The sequence below is a fragment of the Etheostoma spectabile genome, chromosome 11 (genome assembly GCF_008692095.1).
Source record: "Etheostoma spectabile isolate EspeVRDwgs_2016 chromosome 11, UIUC_Espe_1.0, whole genome shotgun sequence".
In the NCBI taxonomy this organism is placed as follows: Eukaryota; Metazoa; Chordata; class Actinopteri; order Perciformes; family Percidae; genus Etheostoma; species Etheostoma spectabile.
In genome coordinates this window covers 8,188,733-8,211,333 of record NC_045743.1, presented here as the reverse complement: position 1 = coordinate 8,211,333, position 22,601 = coordinate 8,188,733, and the positions used below count along the sequence as shown (strand labels likewise).

The 22,601-nt window shown below is 39.7% G+C and overlaps 2 protein-coding genes and 1 long non-coding RNA gene across 3 annotated transcripts in view; 2 read left to right on the top strand and 1 right to left on the bottom strand.

The window, feature by feature from the left end:
• Positions 1-26: 26 nt before the first annotated feature.
• Positions 27-6,604, bottom strand: nfe2l2a (nfe2 like bZIP transcription factor 2a). Its single transcript, XM_032529606.1, has 5 exons — positions 6,372-6,604; positions 2,913-3,179; positions 2,552-2,644; positions 2,251-2,439; positions 27-1,289 (listed from the first exon to the last, which is right to left on the bottom strand). Exons 1-5 carry the CDS (start codon positions 6,408-6,410, stop codon positions 27-29), a joined length of 1,851 nt encoding a protein of 616 aa, XP_032385497.1. The 5' UTR covers positions 6,411-6,604.
• On the top strand, positions 2,501-3,834 carry LOC116697957 (uncharacterized). Its single transcript, XR_004334086.1, has 2 exons — positions 2,501-2,655; positions 2,816-3,834. It is a non-coding gene; the product is annotated as an uncharacterized LOC116697957 (long non-coding RNA).
• Positions 6,605-11,953: 5,349 nt separating the features above from the next.
• The window catches only part of agps (alkylglycerone phosphate synthase), a 28,077-nt gene continuing 17,429 nt past the window's right edge, over positions 11,954-22,601 (top strand). The window contains exons 1-9 of the mRNA XM_032530020.1: positions 11,954-12,221; positions 14,663-14,752; positions 15,889-15,979; positions 16,078-16,198; positions 16,382-16,456; positions 17,430-17,501; positions 19,052-19,131; positions 20,859-20,939; positions 22,450-22,575. Of these exons, the coding sequence (XP_032385911.1) occupies positions 11,956-12,221; positions 14,663-14,752; positions 15,889-15,979; positions 16,078-16,198; positions 16,382-16,456; positions 17,430-17,501; positions 19,052-19,131; positions 20,859-20,939; positions 22,450-22,575 (1,002 nt within the window). The 5' untranslated portion in view covers positions 11,954-11,955. The remainder of the gene's footprint in view (positions 12,222-14,662; positions 14,753-15,888; positions 15,980-16,077; positions 16,199-16,381; positions 16,457-17,429; positions 17,502-19,051; positions 19,132-20,858; positions 20,940-22,449; positions 22,576-22,601) is intronic.

Genomic DNA, 22,601 nt, shown 5'->3' with positions numbered 1-22,601 from the left:
CAAAGTTATTGCAATGCAGGACCATATTACAAAGGAGATAAGACGCTGTCTTCGCTCTTCATGAAAGTCTTTTTGATGCGAGGAACTAAGAAGACGTTGCCATCAGTTGACTGCTGGAGGGAGTAGTCGGAGGGGGAGTAGGAATTGCCCTTCTCATCTCTCAACATGCTGAAGACCTCCAGGTACAAGCTGTTGAGTTGCTGTTTCATTTCCTTCAGGTTTGTGATGTTTTTGCTCTTCTCCTCCAGCAGACGCTCCTTCTCCTCCTTCAGTGAGTCCAGGTTGCTCTCCAGACCCACTATGTTCTCCATCTTGCGCTTTCGGCAGTTCTGGGCCGCTACCTTGTTCTTGCCCCGGCGGCGTATGTCTCTGACCAGGGCCAGCTGGGCCTCGTTCAGTTGGTGCTTTGACATCATCTCGTTGAAGTCATCAACAGGCAGATTGGTAATCATGTCAACAGTGAAAGGGATTTTGAGGGCCTTAGCCCTCTGCCCGTCTCTGGAGAGACGCACTTCCGAGCGTTTCTTCTGCTTGTCTTTGGTGAAGGGGGCGTTGTTGTGGCCGTTCTCCTCAGCCGGGTATGTCTTGTGTTGTTTGGGTTTCTTTTCCTGCTGTTGTGACTGCCCCATTGGTGCAGATAAAGGAATTGCCCGCTGAAGATCATCGGGTTGGAAATTGAGTAAGAACATCTCTGAATAGTCAGATTCTACACTTCCAGGATTGTGGTCCATCTCTTCCATGTCTGAATCGCTGTAACCAAAGGACTCATCTCCATACACAGACTTCCCAGATGAACTAGCATTTGGACTTATGTTTGAAGAGATTCCTGAATCTGAGTCTGGCAATTCTGCTGTCAGATTCTCTTTGCTTCTGTCAAATGCATCTCCAGCTGAGAGGCTGTAAATGTCCACTGGTGTGAAAGGAGACTTGTTTGGGATATCTGACATAGCATTACTTTCATTTCCTTCAAGGCCATGTTGACCACTACTCTTTTCCAGAATGGCATTGGGGTAAAATATGTCACAGAAATTTTCTGCAGGGAATTTAGCATTTAACTGAGGAGCCTTTGCCTTCATCAGACTGAGATTGTCTGGTGGGACCATACTGGGAACAGAGACATCAAATGTATTCATAAACTCTGCAGGACAAACATTTAAACTGTTTGGTGCTCTGTCTGTGAGATTGGTCATGGGGTAAAAAGTGTAGTTTGGATGCTGCACTTCAGGGCTGTTTGGAAGAGGATAAGTTGGGATCTCAAGTGTGTCCTCCATTTGCATGCTCAGGCATTGCTAGAAAAAAAGGTAAAGTACCATTAAAGTAAATACAGTCAACATTTTACAGTAGAAGTTCCAAAAGAGAGTGAATATAAAAATATCAACAAGTTTGTGTTGTGGTGGATGCATGTACGGTATGTGCTCATTCATAAAACTACAGTTTCTTCCAAAACATTATCTGTGGCACATTGTGATGACCGATATAAATTGATACTTTTTTTTTTTTTTATAATTATCTTCCCTAAACAAGGTTTCAATCCTGGAGCTTTTAGCTGTGCAGTTGTTCCAAGTGATTGGTATTTCACTTAGAACTGCTGGTAGTGCTGGGTGTAGCGCAATGCAGCAGATTGTAATTTCTAAGACCAACTACATACCCTGATGTTAAAATTGATCAATTAGTCATACAAATAAAAAGAAAATACCAATCTTCCCAGTTTCACACACATCCCCTTTTTTCTACAGTGTAAAGTCTTACCAGCAGCTTGCCAGAGCAACTAATGCAATTCTATGTAAGCTGTACAGTTAGGATTGTAGTCCAGTCCACAGTGAGAAGCTAATGCAAATTTGAGCTTCTTTGAAACAAAACTAATAAGGCAGCGAATTAAAAACTATTGTGTATGCAAATCCTTCCGTTGCTGCCAAAAAGTAAAGGTTTTAAGACTGCCACACCTTCTCTAAACAGCATGACTTCTTCTGCTCGTGCTGGTGGCTACTAATCATATAAACTGCATCACATTGTCAACACCCACCTCCCCAAATTTCTAAAAAAATTAAAAATTTAAATAGGTTTTAACCATAAAACTATCACAGTGGAATGAGTCAGATGCAACATCACGTGTATGACACACCACTCTCACCGGAACAAAAATGTGTTTGTCCTCTACTGCCAGACTCCAGTCCATTGATGCATTCTTTGGGTATTTGTTCCACAATGCTAAACACCCCGCCATTGAGGCGGCAAATCCGTGTATTATACCTGCAGCTCAGGGAGGGACAAAAGCTCCATCCAGGCCTGCTCCAAATCCAGGGACATCCTGTGTGGTGGTGGTGATGGTGGTGGTGGTAGTAGTGGACCTGGGGATAGGGTGGCCAGTGGCACAGCTGGCTGCTCAGGGGGCATCATGGGTGCAGAAACAGCAGTTGTGTCCACGCAAACTGAGGGGTTCTGTCAGACAAACACAAGAAAATGTATTTTATACAACTGAGAGCCATGTTAAAGGCTTTAAGCTATGCGCATTCAATAATATTAAGTAGTAATAATAATTCAATGTTCTTACCTCAGTTTCCTCTACAGGAAACGTGTCTGCCAGAAGTTGCAAACATTCATCAAATGACATGGTGTCAGCGTTCTCCTCTGGGAAGCTGACATTCTGCAAGAAAGGTAAAAATACAACTTTACCACCTAGCATCCTTTGTGGCACACCATCTTTTAAAAACAGCGCATCATTTTATATTAGAACTTATGTCTCAGTGGAATGGTTTCTAAAGCAGAATATGCTCATGCAAAACTACAGACCCACCTGTGTTTCTGTAATTTGCAGGATGAGTGGTTACCTAGCTACGACATCGCTGCAGCCTATAAAATGAGGTGGGAGTAGTCTACCTCTGACATGAGTAATGATGGCCATGGAAATGTACCTGTGTAACCTCTAGAGGTGCGACAGCCGAAGGCAGTGGGGCGCTGGGTGGCGGGCGGGGTATGTACTCTCCCGTTTCCTCGTCAAGCTGTAGCTGTGCCAGCAGGGCCTTCTCCTGCTCCAGGACCAGATGCTGCTGCTTCTCTTCTTCCAGCTCCCGCTGCCTCCGCAGCTCATGTTCTTTCTGACGATGGTTGTAGTCATAAACTTCACGCCTGGCGCCGAGATCAATGTCCTGCTTCCACAGTATGTCAATCAGCTCCATGTCCTAGAAAGAAAACCACAGATCAGTTTAGAGAGCTGTGAGCCATGTTGTCTTGCCATGTTGTCTTGCAGTGAGAATGTGAGCAGCATTGAAGCAAGGAAGAGCGCGCCGTGCTGTGAAGAGTGGCAGCGGCACCCGCCACACCCTGTCTCTCAGTATCTGTTCACTAACAACAACACTGGCACTAAAGTCAAGGGGGAGAAGCCGCATGAATAATCAATGTACTTCTCTGTTTCCCGTGTTGCCACCACACGCCAGCACAAGACACGTATCTTCACTTGATACTCTTTCCAAGGGAAGTGTTCATTACCCATCTGATTACACCGAGGTGTGAATTCATTTGTCTCATTCAAACTCACAAAGGGCACACTCTAAATCAATTTTTGCACAATTGACTCCATGTTAGTTTCGGTCTCTAAAAGTACTAAAGTTAAATCTTAAACATTATTTCATATTAAAAGCATTTTTTTAAAACAGGAAGTTAAAAGGTATGTGTATAGTTGTTGTTTGGTACCACGATGCTTGTACAATAAATACAAATTAAAATTCCTTAAAGGCTATATTTGGCTGTAGATCTGTTGCTGGGTGGAATTGCAGACCTTGTTTTATTGTTTTCCTTCCTGTTATGTCTTTAAGTAAATAACTACAACTATTAATAGATGACCTCAGCGTGTTCTGTCTCATCACTGCACAAATTATTTTGTCCTACATTTCTTATTTACACATGAAGTGCTGCTGACAATACAGAATGTTAGAAACAGCATATTAACAACTGAGGATATTTTGATACAGTTTCCTGTAGATTTCCACTCACAGGCTGAATGTTATTTTCCTTTTTAAACAAGAGCGTTCAAGATAAACTGCGCTGCCCTCTTCCTTGGGTCTTTTACACAGAAATGATTTACAGAAGGAAACCATTTCAAAAGGCCCATGGACGCTGCATAAACCCAAGACACTGGTTCACAAGAAACTTGTCTGGGCATGTGACTTGTTTGTTCCTCAGATATGTGTATAAACAGAACTTATGGGAAAGGCTTCTTAATGCTTGAAGTCGGTCAAATGGCCAAAACACACATAGCCCGGAGGAAGCCAAGAGGGAACTGAAGAAAAATAAAGTACAAAGAAGAATAAAGAGGCTGTGACGCTGAGCAGAATACTGTATAAGAATGTTTTCTATTTTGATTGTTTTTTATTCAAAGAAAATGGGGTGTGTGGTAAATATCCATAAACTCATCAAAATCTGAAAATGATTTAATGCCAAGTAACACATACAAAGTATTTGCCTTGGTGGATGGTGCATACATAACCATATTAAATAAATACAAAAACAAATATGTACAATATGGTTGTTTAAACAATAATAATAGCAAACAAGCACATACACACATGTACACAGTGTATATATATATATATATATATATATATATATATATATATATATATATATATATATATATATATATATATTATACCAAAACATGTTTTTATGACTACAGCTGTGGTACTGCAAAAAAAAAGACCCACTAACCCTCTTTGACTCAATGTTGCATCAAAAGCATGACCACTGAAGGATTACACGTCACTAAGGCTGTCTACTATGAACCATACGCAGAGTGAGAGGCGAGCACACAACCAGACATTATGGCTTCTGCAGGAATGAGGAAGTAGCCTTAAATGTCTAAGTGGTGCGTCTGGTTATTCGTGTTTTCCAAACTAATAAACCACACTCCTGTCTGTTTGTCACACCTTATAATCATACCTAACAAGTCATACAAGTCCTTTAAGAAATAATTCCATGTCTAAAAAAAGTTCTGTCACCCACGCAGGGGCAGTTCAATCAGCCGTTTCACTGTCACTGATTAATCACATTCTTACATAATGTCAACCATGTCTGAACCAAACCATTTCCCCAATCATAGCTCATATTCTGTACTAGTACCAAATAGATTGTGTTCATGTGAGGATGTGTAAAATCCGGTTATAATTGGTATGGTATAAGTATGTGGCTGTACATGACCTGGATTGGAACTAGAACAAGGAAACTGGCTCATAAAATGACTGATTTCCCAGTCGCCTCTGCTACACGATACACAGCCGTACAAGCCAAACAACATCCCTTTAGCTAATATGCTGGCAAAATATGCAGAACAGAGACACACAACTCCCAATTACCAGAAAAAATATTAAACACAACCAGACATTTTGAAAACAAACCAAACTAATAGCTAATGGTCCTGTCTGATTTAATAGTCCCTGTGGTTATCAAACTGGGTGATACAGAAGTAATACTGAAGTGTTATGAGTTGTTCGGTTACCTCTTTTCATCTTAAAACAAGGGCCTCAAAGGGAAACTGACTCCAGTGGTTTGTTTCAACTTCTTTCATCACAACTCGCTGGACATGCTTGACCAAGGATAATGAAACACAGGGACACATGCTGCAAAACAGCCCTTTTGGACCCTCTTCTGTCAACCGTGTACTTTCACCGGCCCTTAGGCTACTTATAACAGGTTTAACCAAACACAAACATATAAGGCATATAACACATGAGAAAAAAAATCCCATATTCAACATATCACATTCAATGTGTAGCCTATAAACAAAACAAGGCTGGACTGAGGGGTTTGTGTTTGTTTTTTACAATTTAAAATACACTGTAACGACAAGAGACAAAAGTGAAGAAATCCTCCACGCATGTCTAGTTCAGATATGGGATATCACATGCCTGGAGGAAGAAGTGGGCGGGGGAGAAGGGAGTCAATTACGAGAATACAGCTCATGAGACTCTTACCAAACTTGTCAAAATTGATTAAATATTGAATTGTATTCAAAGTAACAGCATGGACACTAAGATATCAGCCGGGTTTGTAATAAGATTGTATTTCCTGTCGAGGACACGCGTCACTAGGAATGACTTGCAGAAGAGAAAGCTGTCCAGAGAACAACCTTAATATATCTATGAGAAAGCCCGGCTCACGGTGTATTTTGTATGATCTTTCCCACGTTGGAGCTGTTGTTTCTAAATAATAATCTCTTAATACGCCATAACAAGCTTGTCACTGCGTTACGATGATTGAATCTGCTATAGCAAACAATAAAAAGTTTACCTGGACGTCTCTGTCCCTCTATCAGATCAGTAGCAAAGAAAGTTAGCAGTCAATGTCTAGTGATCACTTTTAAGAAATACTCTATTTACCTGTTGACCGGAATGCGTCACCTCCATTTCCATCATCATGGAGATCTGTGTGGCGGTAAAGAAACGCCTATTGATCGATAAATACGGTATGTGTGTTATTCCTTCAGATGGCAGATTAAAATGGCGAGCGGTCCGAAGCCGATAGAGTCCGTCGCAGCAGCTGAGCCGAGCAAAATTGCTTCCTTAAAGCTAAAATGAACATTACGAAAACGATGACCCGCCCCCCCCCCCGCCTCGAGCTGCGGCGCCGGGATCGTCCCCCTCACACCGGCCTATAAGAGCTGTTGGTGCATGCGCGTGGAGCCAGCTGGGCTGAGCAATGTAGGCTACGCCCATCCACTGAATACACTGGTCACCAGTTTAAACCCATCGACTATAAAAAACAAAAACAAAAACAAAACAGCATATGCACATAGTTGGATCATTCCTGTTATAGAGCAACTTTTCGGCATCATAACTTTTCAAGAAATAAAAAAAGAATAGTACTCAATCATGTATAATCCTTATGGGTGTAGGCCTACTGGTTTACACTAGGCAGAGGGTGGAACCATAACAGGGTGGGTTATAGTAAATGTGTAGTTCTTCCTTATATACACATCATGTGTAAACAGAGATAGTTTGACGTAGGCTATATGATAATACAATAACATTTTTAATGTTATTTGGCTCAAATCTTGTTCGTGTAGAGTTGACTTTGCATTGGGGACATGGTAAAATCAAGAACATCTGCATTAAAAAATGATTAATGTGCATCATTCTGTGTTTATGTGATAAGGAAGACTTTAATCTATAATGTAAGCCATTTCTTTATATTTTACACATTTGAAAGAAAACATAAGGGAGTAAATGGACTTGTTTGTTGCATAATGCATAAGGCATTACCCATCTTTGTGTATTTTAAAGTTGCAATAGCCTAACCCTTAAATGATCTTTTTAGAAATAAATTAAATAAAACGAACTGGTCGTCTGAAAACCATTAAAACCACAAAAAGATTAGGCCTAATCTTTTATTATTTGGCCCATCTGAGAATCACTTTTACATTCCTAAGTGCTAAAATGCCAGCTGATATGTAATTATAAAACTAAGAACCACGTTCTCGTTTCTAATTAAACTCCGCCATCACCAGTTTTGATTGGTGCATAGCGCCCCCTGCTGGTTCACGTTCCCGGTGTGGATGCGGACGCCCTGGGGCCCTAATGTCCTCGTGGAAACACTGAATACATCCACTGACAGCTGGGAGATTGTAACAGAGCTGCGAGGAGACAACACAACACAATGTACGGTAAAAGTAATCATTGTGCAGAATGTTCCCTGTCAGTGCATACTACAGTAGCCTACTATATCGTTTTAGATTATAATTATTGATGCATTGACATGTAAGCATGTAGGCCTACTTAATTATTGTTAGTCGAGGTGGAGCTGATTTAAACTGCTTACACAGCTAACACTTTTTGGGTAGTTTAATAATAATAGATCATGTTTTGTTAATATTAATGTTAATATTTGTTGATCGTGTGTTTTTTATGTGACATCTTAATCTAAAAAATAACTAATAACTGTTATATACGGTACTGTAATGGAACAGTATAACATGGAAATACTCAAGTTAAGGACTTCAAGTGAAGTGCTTCATAACTGCCTGATAAAGTAGAGTGTGAGTAGATGTTATTGCTTTTCACCACTGGCTTTGGAAGGCGACATGTTTATTTCAATTGCATTGTAGTGGTAACTGATGACAATGATGTGTTGTTATAATGCTGTTTATTAAAGCAGCATTGCATATGGGATTTAAAAAAAAAAGTGATTGTAAACTTACTTAGTAGGGTGTACACCAGTGGTGGAAATTTACATTTCAGTATTTACTTAAGTCCTACTGCACTTAACTTTGAGGTAGGCGATTGGACAAATATTCTACTTTAGATGGAACCACTCTCTTTTTGCCCACCATACTACATGCAAGCATGCTACTTAGCGTATAGGCTACTATGCAGATCAAGATTTTTACAAACACATAATATATTTATAAAATATGATTCTGCTAAGTGAAATGTAACGGAGTATATTAGCTGAAGTACTGTAGTCTATTATAATTTTGAGGTTCTTGTTCTTTCTGTAAGTATTTTAATTTTAGGCTACTTCTACTCCACTATATTTCAGAGGGCAATATTGCATTCGTTAACCTACATTTATTTACCAGCTGTACTTACTAAAGGCCTACTTAAGATCCGAGATAAGTTTATAAAACATATTGCATTGAACTGCCAAACAGTATGAAGTAGTTGCTCCACGTCGACCAGTTGCAACGTTAAAAGGCTGCTTACACATTAATGCATCAGTAATAATATTCCAATAACATTTTCTATAATGCCATATTTAATCTTAATGGGCGTATTCTGGTGCATGAGGTTTTGAGTGCAATCACTCAAATTTAATATCATTAAACTGTTGTATTACTGTTTTTACTAAAGTAAAGAATCTGGAAACCTCTTCCACCACTAGATAAAACAACCCAGCAGTAAATAGATGCTAAATTTGGCTCAACATTGACAAGCTACTGTATAACATTTAAATTATACAACATGAATGCATCCGTAATGAAAAACCACTAATAACCAATAATGTACTGTAGACTAACCTACTATAATAATATAGACTGGAAGAAGGATTTCTACATAGTACTTTTAATTTGAATGATTTAAGTTTGTTGATCATACTCTTGCACTTTTACTAAAGTAGCCTACAATTTTGAATGCACCTTGTTGTATTGCTACTTTTATTAAAGAAAAGGATCTACTTCTCTGATATGCTCTCAACTGCTAATTTTGTAATTTCAAATGGTCACTGCTATTTAAGAAAGTTGTTGAGGCTTGTACAAGTTAATTAGGTCTACATTTCTGACACCTTATCGTAAGTAAGAAGTTGGATCGAGATGTAGGCTAATTAAATGTCTTTTGAAATATGTCAAGGTAATAAGACAGACTATAGTAGCCCAGTCCTGGCTGTAGCACCTATCTGTAAAGAACCTCACACTAAAGTGCAGCCCACTGTGCCACTGCGTGAAATTACACTAAAAAGGCTTCTTTTTTTTCTCTCTCTCCCCCCTCATGCGCGCTCATGAACACGCGTTCACGTTTGGCAGCTCCACGTCGACATTCTTCCAGCTGCATATAGTGAACTGCACAGGACTGGGGGAAAAAAAGGTAAAAGCGGCGGTAGCCACCTTACGACTAGAGCGCTGCAAGTCCGCAGACGAACTCCAACCGCGGTGAAAACAGGCGTTAGCAACGTGTATCCAGCCATGGCCTGCAGTATCCTCCTCTGGTCGCTTTCTGCTTTTGCATTTTATCACCAAGACAATTTGCCCTCGTGTTGGATTGCAGCTGTTCCCTTGCTTCTACCTATATCAGGTACAGTATGATTTGCAGAACTTACTCTATCATATTGCTTGTTGTGTAAATCATTGTCAAGATAATGATTTATGCGTGAGACGATTTGTTTTGTTGCATTATTTTGCACTTCTAAAGTTGCTGTCACTTGACTGCTGTTGAAGTGTTAAGCACTTTCAGACTGACAGAACTTAATAGGCCTACTCATGGGGCTCAGCTGGCCTTCTGAACTTTCCTCATTGCTGTGATATCTATGTAAGTGAATAGATCATTTCTCCGTGGTCTGTTCAGTTCTGAAAGTTGGAAAAAAGCTCAACAGGTAGAATCAATGGCACACTGGCACAGCAGAGGAGTGAAATCATTTTAAATGAGTTTAAAAAAAATGATCCCCAAAACTGGAAACTTAAAAGTGTCAGCTAATATAGAGACTGCTTTATGTGTTAACTTTGCAACCAACCAGATGGTCAAGCTTAAAGTTATAAGTAAATGCCTTTAATCCATTCAGTGAGGTGTGCAGGAAAACTAGATCAGCAATTGCACATAGCCAAATAATATTTAGCCATTTAATCATTTCTGTAGTGAGCTGACAAAGTGTTAAACGACTCCATCTGGCCTGCTTTACCTGTGTGACTCTAGGGAGGACCCACCACACAGCGTAGGCCCAGTCCTTAAAGCATTCAAGTCTACTTGTTCCCTCGTCTAATACAAACTACACCAGCTGCTTTCTCTCTTGTAGTTATTTCAAAAGTCAAAACAAAAAGATAATTGAAGTGGATTTCCTGTTTTCCTTGCTTTTTGTGCCTTACTACAGTTATAGAAGCACCCAGTCATGAGGAGAAAAAGGCTCTGCACCAGGACAAACCTATGAGGTGGCACTGTGGCTTTCCAAATAAAGTTCTGTGACACACTTAGACTCTAATTGCTTGCAGTCAGTGCATTACAGAACTTTGTTTTGGGAGTTAATACTTTATCCTGTGGGAAATAAAGCTTCACACATTTGGACATTTAATTTTACAGCATGATGCAATATTTCTGTTGACAAATAACAGTTTTTCTGAAATAAAGTTTCTCTGTTTAAGCATTTTTCACAGCCTCTGTCTTTTTTAACGTTTCTACCAAGATTAATTTGTATTATAAAGTAGCAACACTGTTGTTAGTCAATGATGTACTCTAACTTTGTGTTAAATCATTACTTAAAGAGCACTGCTATGTGCCATATGGAAATAGTAGACAGGTAAGTGAGTGAGTGAGTGAGTAAAGATAAACATTGAAGTCACATTGTTTCAGGTTACAAAACCACGTCACTATTTACACGTGAGGACTTTTGACAGTATGATGATGGACTTTTAATAAGTGCAAATAGACAAAGATGACTGTTTTTTAAATGTGGCAGATAATGCAATTAAAATGATTAGTCTAAAACTAATGATCTATCATCTCATGTTTACGACTCCATTTTGGTCCCGTTTCACTTTCCTACATTGTTCTGAGCCAATAAACCAAATTGGTGCAATTTCCGTAATCTCTTACCAACTATGCAATGTCACTGTAATTCAAGTGAAAGGAGCATAATGCAACCAGTAGTATATTGCAAGGCATTCTGGGAGAGATGTAAATTGGTGCATTCAGGTCCAGAATGAAGACGACATGTCAGCTGTGGAACTATAGGTAGGCAAATAGTCTACTACTTTAATTACCTGGTTTAAACGATAAACAAAGAGAGAATAAAAACATACAGCATGATAATCGTAATCTTAGGTCCACAGGTGTCATAGCTCAATGCTTGTTTTGTCTGCAGTCCAAATCCCAAACATGTAGGCTACAGTTTACTGTCACGAAAGGAAAAGCAGCAGATTCTCACATTTGAGAAGCTTTGACAAGCAAATGTATGGCATTTCTGATGGGAAAATTACGTAAACAATAGTAATAGATTAATTTTCTGTCAATCTCTTAATTGTTCAAATGAATAATCGTTTCATCCCCAATTTGAACCAATGCCTGGTAACCATTACAACGTAGCCGTCAAACACATTTAGAATAGAATATGCTTTATTAAATTATATTGTTATCTTATTGTGTATTATGCTCTGACTCCGAAACGTGGCAACAGAGAGTCCAATTTTTTTCCCAGTTGGGAGGTAGGCCTATGCTCGGGTCAATCATGTGGACTGGTTGTCATATTTCCGACGGGCTGTGAATGCAGCGCACTTTTCCTGCGTTGACCTCTGACAGCCGCTCATGGATCCGCTCCCTACCTCACAAACACGGAAGCGGCATGGCGTCCAACAGCAGCGTCGGTGGCAGCTCCGACAGACAACGAATTGCACAGCAAAGACTGAGAATAATTGCCGGACATTTACAGGGACCGGTGGACAATGACTCGACCATCCTTGCCGCGGAGTGCAAAGCCCAGAGCAGCAAAACAGATGTCTCCAGTGAGAGGAAGACGGTGCCGAGGAGAAGGTACAAGGCTGTGATGGAGCGGTGGACAGAGGTCCATTCTCTGTGGCTTTAGCAGATTATTAAGTCAAACATTAGTGGACTAGCATGTAAACAAAAACCAATGCGGTCACATGCACTGGTATATTTGCTCCCTTCTCTCTTTTAAGCATTTATAACATAGGGTAACTGTATTTAATTAGCCAACTAGCTAGCTAACGTTACTTGGCTACAGACAGTTATTTGCTACGGAGTGGGTGCGGCTATGGTTACTCTCTTTAACGTTAATGTTGTCGACTTTCCTAAAGTTGGTCAGTTAAAGCCTTTTCTGTGGCTTGTAATAGATCATGTAATTCTGTTATATGGCACTTTTTCAGTGTCGGTGGGGTAGTAAAAGCCTAAGAGAAGGTTTCACGTTATGGTTAATCTGGAACTTTCTGATGCTACAGATAACAAAAATCGTTGAATCGAGTTGGCGACTGCCAAGTTACTGTTACGTACACTCGTTACGTAAAGTTGGATTCACCGGCCTTGGCATTCAATAACTGATAATGAGCTATGCGGTTCATTTAAAACTACCATAATACAAGTACTTTTTGTTTCATTATCATGTAAACATGTTGGTAGGAGATTCGGTTCTTATAAGTTTTAGATTTATCTTAACTAAATCTCAACATATGGGACACCTCATAAAAACACCAATCAATCTTAACAACTGAAAAAAACAGACAAAAACTTCTCTGTCTCGTCTGTTGATCTGATTGGCCAGTACAAGTGGTGGTCTGACTTTCAACCTTCAACCTATTGGCAGCTCGGTTCCTTTTGAGGAAACACCAACCATACTGTGCTGACATCTAGTGTCAGCCCGAGAGAAGTGCTGTATGCAGCACTAAAAGTGTGAGCATTTGGCCTGTGCAAATTCAGCATGTCTTGTTCTGGTCAATATGACACTGTGATGATATGATAGAATGTTGTGTCTTGCAGCCAATTGTTATGCTGAGCTTGAGTCGTGGGCTTTTAGTGTCTGTAGGAAGTTTGATATTGCAGGACAAAGTAGGTCATCAGTCAGTGGACCTCCTAGATGCACATCAGGATTTATAGTATAGAAATCCTGATGTGCATCTAGTTAAAACTTATACAGTTTAATATAACAGCCCTACAAAAAATTCTACCGTCATGAAGGTTAAAAATGTTCTTTTTTTTGTTTAAACAGGCTTTGATTCATTTTGGTTACTTTTGTGGTTGTCATTTTAAGTGCTGTGAAATCAATTACATTACACCAAGAAGGATTGCAGTATTTGTTCAGTGTAGTTGTACATATCCACATTTAACCAACTTTGCCACACATTTGTTGATACATTTTTGTTCAGTGTGTTCAGTATCTTTAACACATAACAACGGTGGTGAGGATTGATTAAAGTGTGTCACTCTCATTTCTACCCTCACTCTTAATTTGTGGGAACCTCCATTTTGGAAGGTATTAATCTCAGTTATGGTTTTTACTCCATTGTGTTAGCACACCATCCCAATTGACCCATGAGTTATGGTTGCTCTCTGAGTGGTGAGCCGTCTCTTTGCAGAGTGTAAGTATAGCACACAGGCTCTGCACATTATTGCAGAATAGACAGTACATCATCTCTGGTTGTGAAGCTAGTGATTATAATGGGATATCACTTAACAGTAATAGCATAGTAGCAGTCATTTGTTTTCACAGTTTAGCTATGGCTCTACTCCAATATGGTTGGTAATTCAACAACAAAAAACTGAAAGTATGGCTGGTGCTTGTGTGCTATTTAAGTATATGTGCTAAATAATTAGCTGAAGTTTCATAGTTCAGCAAACACATTTCAACCTAATCAAAAAACCGAGCAGTATTGAAACTAGCTATTTATATGGATCAACCAGATGCCATACATACAAATACTTAAATGTGTTGGATTGGAAATTGCTGATACCACTGAGGGAGTGTCTGCTAGCTTCCTCTGTTATGTATATGTTATTTGAACGCGTCGCTTTAGCCTGTGCATTGCAATGCTAACAAGCAATGTGTTTGCGAGCCTGAGTGCAGAGCGTTGTATGCACTCTGGGAATATTGTTGTTGGTGAGCCTGTCTGCACCCTCCCATTAAGTATATTTGCCAATGAATCCAAAGGTTGTAAATGACTAAATTAAATAAGGAGACTTATTTTCCTACAGTGAAATAGTATATGTCTGGGTGTTAAATTTTCAGCATGAAGTATCAACAATATCAGCAAGGATCTTCCCCATTCGTCTTCTTAGTTAAATTGCACATCCCAAGCTAGTGTCAGCCTGAAGAGACTACGGTGGATAATTCAGAATATAAAAAGCCACCTTCACACATGTTTTTTTACCTTCCTCCAATAGTATTTCATGTCATGTCTTCACATCAGTTTAAGGTGTAAGAATTGTAAGCTTAACCCCTGCCATTATTTTTTTCCCCACAGGCAGGAGATTTTGAAATGGAACGGCTGGGGATACAGTGATACAAGATTCCTCTTTAATAAGAAAGGTCAAGCAGAATTTACCGGGAAAAGGTACAGTCTAATATCACATCACAAGTCTTAGATTTAATTTGTATCCTTATTTGTTCAAGATTCAGAGAAATCATTTACTAGGCTGGAGGCTGGAGTTCTGCATTGAGACTTCACAGCCCATACTGTGTGCTTTTGAAATCAGTCGATGTCCCAGTCTGATGCTCACAGCAATGTGGTGCTACTGCCACCTAGTGGTTGGCATTTGAACTATTCATTGTAATTTGAGAAGGTCACTGGTTGTGATTGTCAACTATACCAAACTGTTGCTGATTTACAGAATGCACGTTCCGAATCTGTAAAAAAAATGGAAACTATTGCGTTAATAATTATTGATGTGTCTCTGGGGAATTGGGGGTTCACACAGTAATTGTAGTCAATGTTGAAGAAAAAAAGATTAATTTAAATGTCAGAGGGAAACAAAGGCAGTTGTCCTCAATCTTACTTAATATGGCTTCAGTTTACAACAGCACCTTTATCTCTGTCTCCCATTGCGATAGCAGAAGTAAAGATGAGCCTTGTGATTGTAATCATGACTTTTAAAGGAAACGGTTCAGCTTGTCAGATTGTAAACACAGAGAACTGGAACAGTGTGTGTAAGAATGTATTTGAGTAATGAGTCTAGCTGAACAGGATGTTTCACAGCAAATGGTTTCCTCCTGTGCAAGCCGTTGCCACAAACTGCGCTGTACCTTCTTGACTAAAAAGCTACCTGGGCAGCACACAGTATCAGAGGCTGGGGCACTATTGAATGAATGTCAAAGACGGTATTCTCCTCCTCCGCGCTTACTGAGACAGAGGCTTTTTCATTATAGAGCGTGTTTCATGGTCTCTCAGACAAAGGCACACAACAGTCCCCTGATGGGCTGGCCCAGGCTGTGCCAGCAGCTCAATTATGCAATGGATGGCAAGAGCGATCACACAGACAGCACTGCCACTGCCACTCTGCTTGCCTAATAACCTCATTGGACTCAAACCTCACACTCTATTCTTATTAGACACAGGCTTAGGTTTTCAATGAATAAGCCCAGTCAAGCATTTGGATGTTTTCAATTGAGGGCTTTGACTTCCAATACTGGAAATCAGTAACACATTTGAATTGTTTTTTAATGCAATCTGTCTTCTTTTACACAATCCAGATATAGACTAAGTGGTATGATCATCCCTGCTCTGCAAAATTGGTTTGAAGGCACTTTTGGAGCCAGTGTTCAGCATAAATCTCCAGCAATGGTGAGTTTATAATTCATGTTTATTTGTGGTATCTTCAATGAATGGTGAAAAAGAGCACTTAGTCACAGTTACAGAAACCCCAATGGCTTGTTTTTCAGCCCATTTTGACTAGCAGTGCTGTACAGCCTCCCACTCTTAACGAGGCCTTCGTGGACGAACTGAAATCCACAGGTATTCCCTTCTCTCATGATGCAGAGGACCGGGTGTTTCGCGGCCACGGTAAGGCATGCTGGGAGGAGACGTTGCACAGCTCCCAGATTAAATACCCTCTTTTAATGTTTGTAAACCACAATCATCATGTAATATATTTGATGATTTTGAATGTAGCAAGTGTTTTTTTATTTGTGATGACCATATAAATATCTTTGCGGGATTCTCATCTCATTCCTGTATTTCTTTCAGGCCATTGCTTACACGAGGTCTTTGCTCTGCGAGAGGGGAAAGTTGGTCGTGTTCCAGATATGGTGGTATGGCCAAGTGAGTTCAGAAGCCTTTCAATTTCAGTGTTTTATATCGGTCTGTTTTTTTTCTCCTCCCACGTAGTATTGCTACGCCCCCCCCACCCCCTACTGGTGTAGGTGACTTAAAGGGTTAATCTCTGCAGAGGCAGGAATATTAATATGTATGAGTGGAGGCTTAATAAGAAGCGTCAGAGGGAAGACGCTTGACACCCAATACTCCACAGTATAGACCTGCACTGTACACTCATGAATTATGATTCTGAGATTGGTGTTCTGTTATGGCTTGCACTATTTCATCATGCAAATGAATTTTGACTGATGGCTGAAACTTGATTAGCACCCTCCCAAATAGGCAGAAAATCACCAAGAAACTAAAGGCATTGTTTCATCCTAGCCAGCACCAAATTACATTTTTTTACCAAACCCACAAATACATTTGACTTTAATTTGCATTTCTCAGTAGTCCCTCCAAGTCAAGCTATGTGTTTTAAGTGGAGGTGTAGTTTGTTGAACTAATCCGTAGGCAGAAGCCGTGTGTTTAATTGGATGGCAGAATGCACTAGAATGCAGGCATTTCTCACTGCCTCTAAAAGCAATTAAGGTCAGTCAAGCCCATCCACGTAGGTGGGTATTGCTACTTTTCCCACTCGCTCATGACTCCATGTGAGCTCCATGATTGGCTAAAGCATGTTTGTATTGATCCAGCACATCCCACCCCAGAGAGTGTAGCTTCATTGCGGTCTGACTCCGCCTAAGGAAAGCCCCAGGCAAGTCACAATTATCAGGCAAATCCAAATGTTCCTACATTTATTTACTGTCTTTCCTGTATACGCATTGTGTTATGTGCTGCATTTTTATTTTATTTACAATGTGTCTACTCTGGCTATTATGTTTAAACTTAGTTTATGGATGCAATAGAGGATGGTAAAAGAAAACATTTTCTTTATGATGGCCACTCATTTCTAAAATGATATTCTGTGTCTTTGCAGATTGCCACAATGACGTAGTGAAAATTGTGGAACTTGCATGCAAACATAATGTTTGTTTGATACCATATGGAGGTGAGTAATGAAATTTAAAAGCCTTAGCGGCATAATTAGCTGTCACATAATGTATGCACAGGCCCCTAGAAGTGTATTAAATTGAATGTACTTTAAAGCTGCTCTAAGCGATGTTGGATGACATCACTTCTTGTCGACGTTTGAAGTATAGTAAAAAAAAACGGAGGCTGGCTCGCCTCTCCCTCCTCTAAAGATCTAGTGCTAGCTGCTAGAAACCTGCTAGAAATGTTGCATTCACCAAGGTGAGTGCTGACTCTAGCTAATTTTATCCTTGTGTTGGTAGTAAGGCGAACATGAACGTCCATTTAGAAAAAACAAACTGGATTTACCCACCTGTCCAGCGAAAACAGAGCCGCCTGAATGTCGGATTGGAAGCACTTCTACCGGCAGAGTTCTCGGCACCTTCTAACTTCCCTATTCACACTTCTCTCTCCCCCACTCCCCACACCCACCTTTATATGCACACACACTCACCCCCCAACCCCCACCCACAAATCCTTAAAAACACTGTTTATGTTTAGTGGTGCAGATTAGTGCAGTTTGTTTTTATTGTTTGTGGAGCCTGGGCTGTCTACAGAGACCGCGTTTTTTTAGTGTATTCAGGGGACAGGCATCTAGTGGACAGTGAGGAGATGTTTGCTGTATGTGACAAAAAAATGTTGTAGCCTAAATAACACGCAACATTGCTTAGAGCACCTTTTAATATATTATTTAATCCTATCACTTGCTTGTTTTTAAATGAATTAACCCTCTAATATAGGAATTAACCTGGTAAATAAGGTACTGCAGACAGTGCAGTGGATGCTTTGTAGAATTTTATGTTTTGCTTTGGGTTTTTTGTACTGAAGCTACAGAAATAAATATGAGCAGGCAACCTATTAAACCACCGATCTAAGCATGTGATGTAATCACAACATCTCTAGTTCACTCCCAACCCGGGGGCCTCTATCATATGTAATACCTTCCATGTCCGCTGTCACTCACAACTGTTAACTATTTTATGATGGCAACACGGCTGAAATAATTCTTATACAGTATTACAGTGGTTTATCAACAGATTCATGAGAATGAAAATGGTAATAAAAGTCAGTCACACATTTATGCAATAGAATCCTTAAGCCTCTGGTTGTTTTTTGAAGAATAAAGAGAAGATTTTTGCAAACGTTTCTTCTTTTTTTTATAACTGTGTTTTGTATATGTCACAGCAAACATTTAAACACATTGCAGCACCACGTCCACATTGCTTTCTGAAATTATAAAAAGTTTCATAAAGAGCTGGGTATGACTTTTAAAGTTTACATACTAGTGTCAATATGATACTCAAGTTTGCCTCTCATACAAAAACCGTTTTTTTATTATACCCGTTGTTGACAAATATAGACACTTTTTCCTTTCCCCTTAACAGTTATGTGTTCATAGTTTGATACCAAGCCCTAGATTCATGAGTATGTTTGTTTGTGTTAAAAACATGAAACCAGTATAATCGCATGGTCTTCTCTGAAGGCTTCTCTGCTGCAATGCCTCTTCTAACTGTTGCTTTTCTCTCTCAGGAGGGACAAGCGTCTCTAGCGGCCTTGAGTGCCCCCCAGAGGAAACTCGCTGCATTGTCTCTCTGGATACCTCACAGATGGTACGTAAACAACTATGTTAAGTGTCAAAAGAGTTGATCTGCACTAATGATAAGAAAAACTCAAATCAAATCAAATACAGCTGAATAAATACTTGCATCGAAACTAAAAAATGAGACTCACTTGCTTACATTTAAAGAGTGTTTCTAACTTGTTTTATTCTTTACATATTCTATTTTAATCAGCTTTAATTTTTGTATTTTATGATTACATTTTTTTAAGCCAAAACATTTTATAATTAGCTTTCTGCATTTATTGTTAAGCTTTCTTCATGATTGATTTACGAAAAAATATGCCAGTTTTAGCTGTTGGCGTAACAGAATTACTAGCCTGACGTTGTCATACTCAGATTCTAGTCAGAATATAAGTCTGATACTGCTTCATTGGGCTGTGATTATGGGGCGTGTTTTAACCCAACCAGGAAAGAAAATGCCTCTGCACTCAATTGGATAGACCTACAACCAATCAGAGCAACAAAGTAGATAACGTATGTTGAGCTTTTGCTGAATCCTGTAGGAAGGACGGCAAAAATATATTTTCGATCGACAAATGCCTTGATTGCGGTTCTCTGTTCCTCTTTTAAAATGAATGCGATGTTGATGTCTTCTATAACAGACGCGAGGGCAGAATCTACACAGTTCAATTCCCCAGCGGCAGCTGTCTTTGTCGTAAACAAATTTAACCCAAGCACTCTTTGGTGACATGGTTGAGTATGTTACTGTTGATAATCAGTCCATTATCATATGAAGCCTGCCTTGACAAGTGGATTGGTCCGAACAGCTCTGGTTTGAACATAGTGGCTACACAACGGATCAAGTCCAGACTGAACTTCCCAACCTCAAATGTTGTGGGCAGGGCTAAGTTTGGCTGGCATCCAGGCTACAGAATTACAGTATTTGTCGTATATTATTGGTACTTAGTAATCAACTTTAGTTTTTGATTGGTAGAACAAAAGAACTAATAGTTTCAACCTGTGCCACCTATTAAAATGACAAACTTTTGCATTATGAGACAATAGAGAGTTTATCAACACCCCACTTTAGTGTCCATGTTGTTACTTTCATACCCACTATTAAACCCATTATTACCCACTATTAAAGACCACTGTACTTTTTCCAGAGTGAATGTATTAATAATATAGACGAAATAAATTAGTCAAACAACAGAAATGTATTATCTATATTTAAATAGATATCAGGCACTTTTTTGTGCCTGATAGTGTGTTACTTGGGCACTTTTTATTAATTTTAATGAAATACCATAAACATGATGATGTTTCATTGGATATGATACAAAATGGTGCTTATATTGTCACCAGTACAGTACAGCCCTTTGATCAGGGCTCACATTGAGGTGATATATAAGCTGTCTGGTTGCTGCTAGCCTAGAAGTCATTGAGTTTAGTGCCACAGACACCAGTGACCAGTGTTCTGTGTCAGGGGTTAGAGGTGAGGTGGCTCCAATGGAAGCACATGAAAGGAGCAGTGTGGTTGGAACATAAAGTTTATTACCTCTGGAGAATGATTGATGACAGGTGTGAAATGACCTCCTGCAGGTGAGGGTAGGCCATGTGCCCAGCGGCCCAAATAAGAGGCTTATATTTGGAATTAGATGTTAAAATGAGTTTAACCTTGAGGAAACTATCTCCATCCTGCAGCCCCTCTGCATTAATTTATCCTCAGAAATGCGACCGTCAGACTAAATGGACATGCTTGTTTTTCATTCACAGAACCGCATTCTGTGGATTGACGAGAAAAATTTAACTGCCCATGTGGAAGCTGGCATTGTCGGTCAGGAATTGGAAAGATTGGTAAGTACAGCTCATCCATCCATATTCACTGAAAGAGCTTCCATTGCTGTAACATGTTGGGCCAACAATCAATCTGTGTAACCATTCACAGTAGTGGTGGGGGTGGGGGGAGGAATCAATGCAACATAGCATCGCGATATGTTCCGTGTCAATACTGTATTGATATACGTACAACAAGTATCGATATTTTATTTTTTGAATTGCACATGAGAATTTAACCTTTTGATACTAGAATAATAGGATCAATTGCTTTTTCAGTCCACTAGATGTAAAATTAAAGTGAGACAAACAAAGCAGAGACTTTTTTTTTATTATTTTTTTTTTTTAGACAAAACAGATGTTGACACAAATTTGCTTTGGGGGGAAAAAGGTAATGAATTGCAATATATAGCAGAATATCACAATAAGTTTAAAATTGCAATAATATTGTATTGTGATGACATTGTATTGTGGGTCCTCTGGGGATTCCCCCCCCCTAATTCACATGCTGCCATTTTGCCCATGCTCAGTCACCTTGGTACTCTTTGCTCAGTAGATCGAAAAGCGTTTAGGAATAAGTATGAGATAGAAGCAGAGTGTTGAAGGGGAGAGATTACAGAGTGATGCAGTGGTCATGAGCAGATGGCACCATCAAGCTAATTCAGAAAAATGGAGAACAAGCGGGCATTTAATGTAGAGGAATGTGTGAGCTGCATCTAAAGCAGACTCCACCTCTGCCTTTAGACTGTGCCTTTTTGGTGGAGCAGATGGGTCTGGATTATAAACTGCCTTCCAGGGGAGTGCTGTGATAAAACAAGGCCTGACTTAACCCCCGTCTTGTGCTTCTGGTGGAGGTTGTTGTTGTACTTTATGGTCCTCATTATTATTATTACTTTTAAATGTTCTGCTTAAAGATGCAATCTGTTTGGGTGTTGGGCTGCCTTCAGGAGAATGTGTGTGTGTGTGTTCTTAAAGACCGACATATCCTTAAAGCCGTAGGGATGGTGCTTCTAATGAAGGTGGCTCAAAGGTTGTTTTTTTGTGTCACATTGTGATGGCCATGTGGCAAGTAACTAAGAAGTGACAGTATCATGTGGATTGGGTACTGCTGTGGAGGCTAAATGTGCCTGTATAAGAGATACATTTTACTAGTATTGAAAAAGGCACAAACATTTCACCTGGCAGAATGCAGATATGATTTTAAACATACTGTAAACATCAGTGATCCAATCAAACAGGGACCTTTGGCAGTACCCAGATAATGCACTGATCTTTCTTTTTAGTCTTTTCTTGCTCTTTCCTTATGGTTTATTTTAGGCTGTTGTAAAAATGTGTGATGCCATAAAACCCAAGTTTTAGCATTGCAGTAAAGCGAGAGCAGTAAAATTCAGAAGCAGAGCTGCAATTTTTTTTTTCTTTCTCTTTGCTTGCTTTTTCTTGGTATTAAAACATTTCTATGGGTTTACAACCTCATTGTTTTCCATAAAAATGCTCTCCCTTTGAATTATTTTAATTATTAATTTTTTTTCAGCTTAATGAGAGCGGCTACTGTACTGGGCATGAGCCAGACTCCATGGAGTTCAGCTCCCTGGGAGGCTGGGTAGCAACTAGAGCATCAGGCATGAAGAAGAACATCTACGGCAACATTGAGGACCTGGTGAGTCCTCCGCCCTCCCCTTTACC

What these genes read in the sequence shown, in the direction of transcription:
- nfe2l2a (XM_032529606.1), bottom strand. Translation starts at nt 6,410, where the DNA reads ATGATGATGGAAATGGAGGTGACGCATTCCGGTCAACAG. An exon ending in TTCCTGTAGAGGAAACTGAG is followed by an intron (nt 2,440 to 2,551) that starts GTAAGAACATTG and finishes TTTGTCTGACAG; the next exon opens with AACCCCTCAGTTTGCGTGGA. An exon ending in TGTCCCTCCCTGAGCTGCAG is followed by an intron (nt 1,290 to 2,250) that starts GTATAATACACG and finishes CTTTTTTTCTAG; the next exon opens with CAATGCCTGAGCATGCAAAT.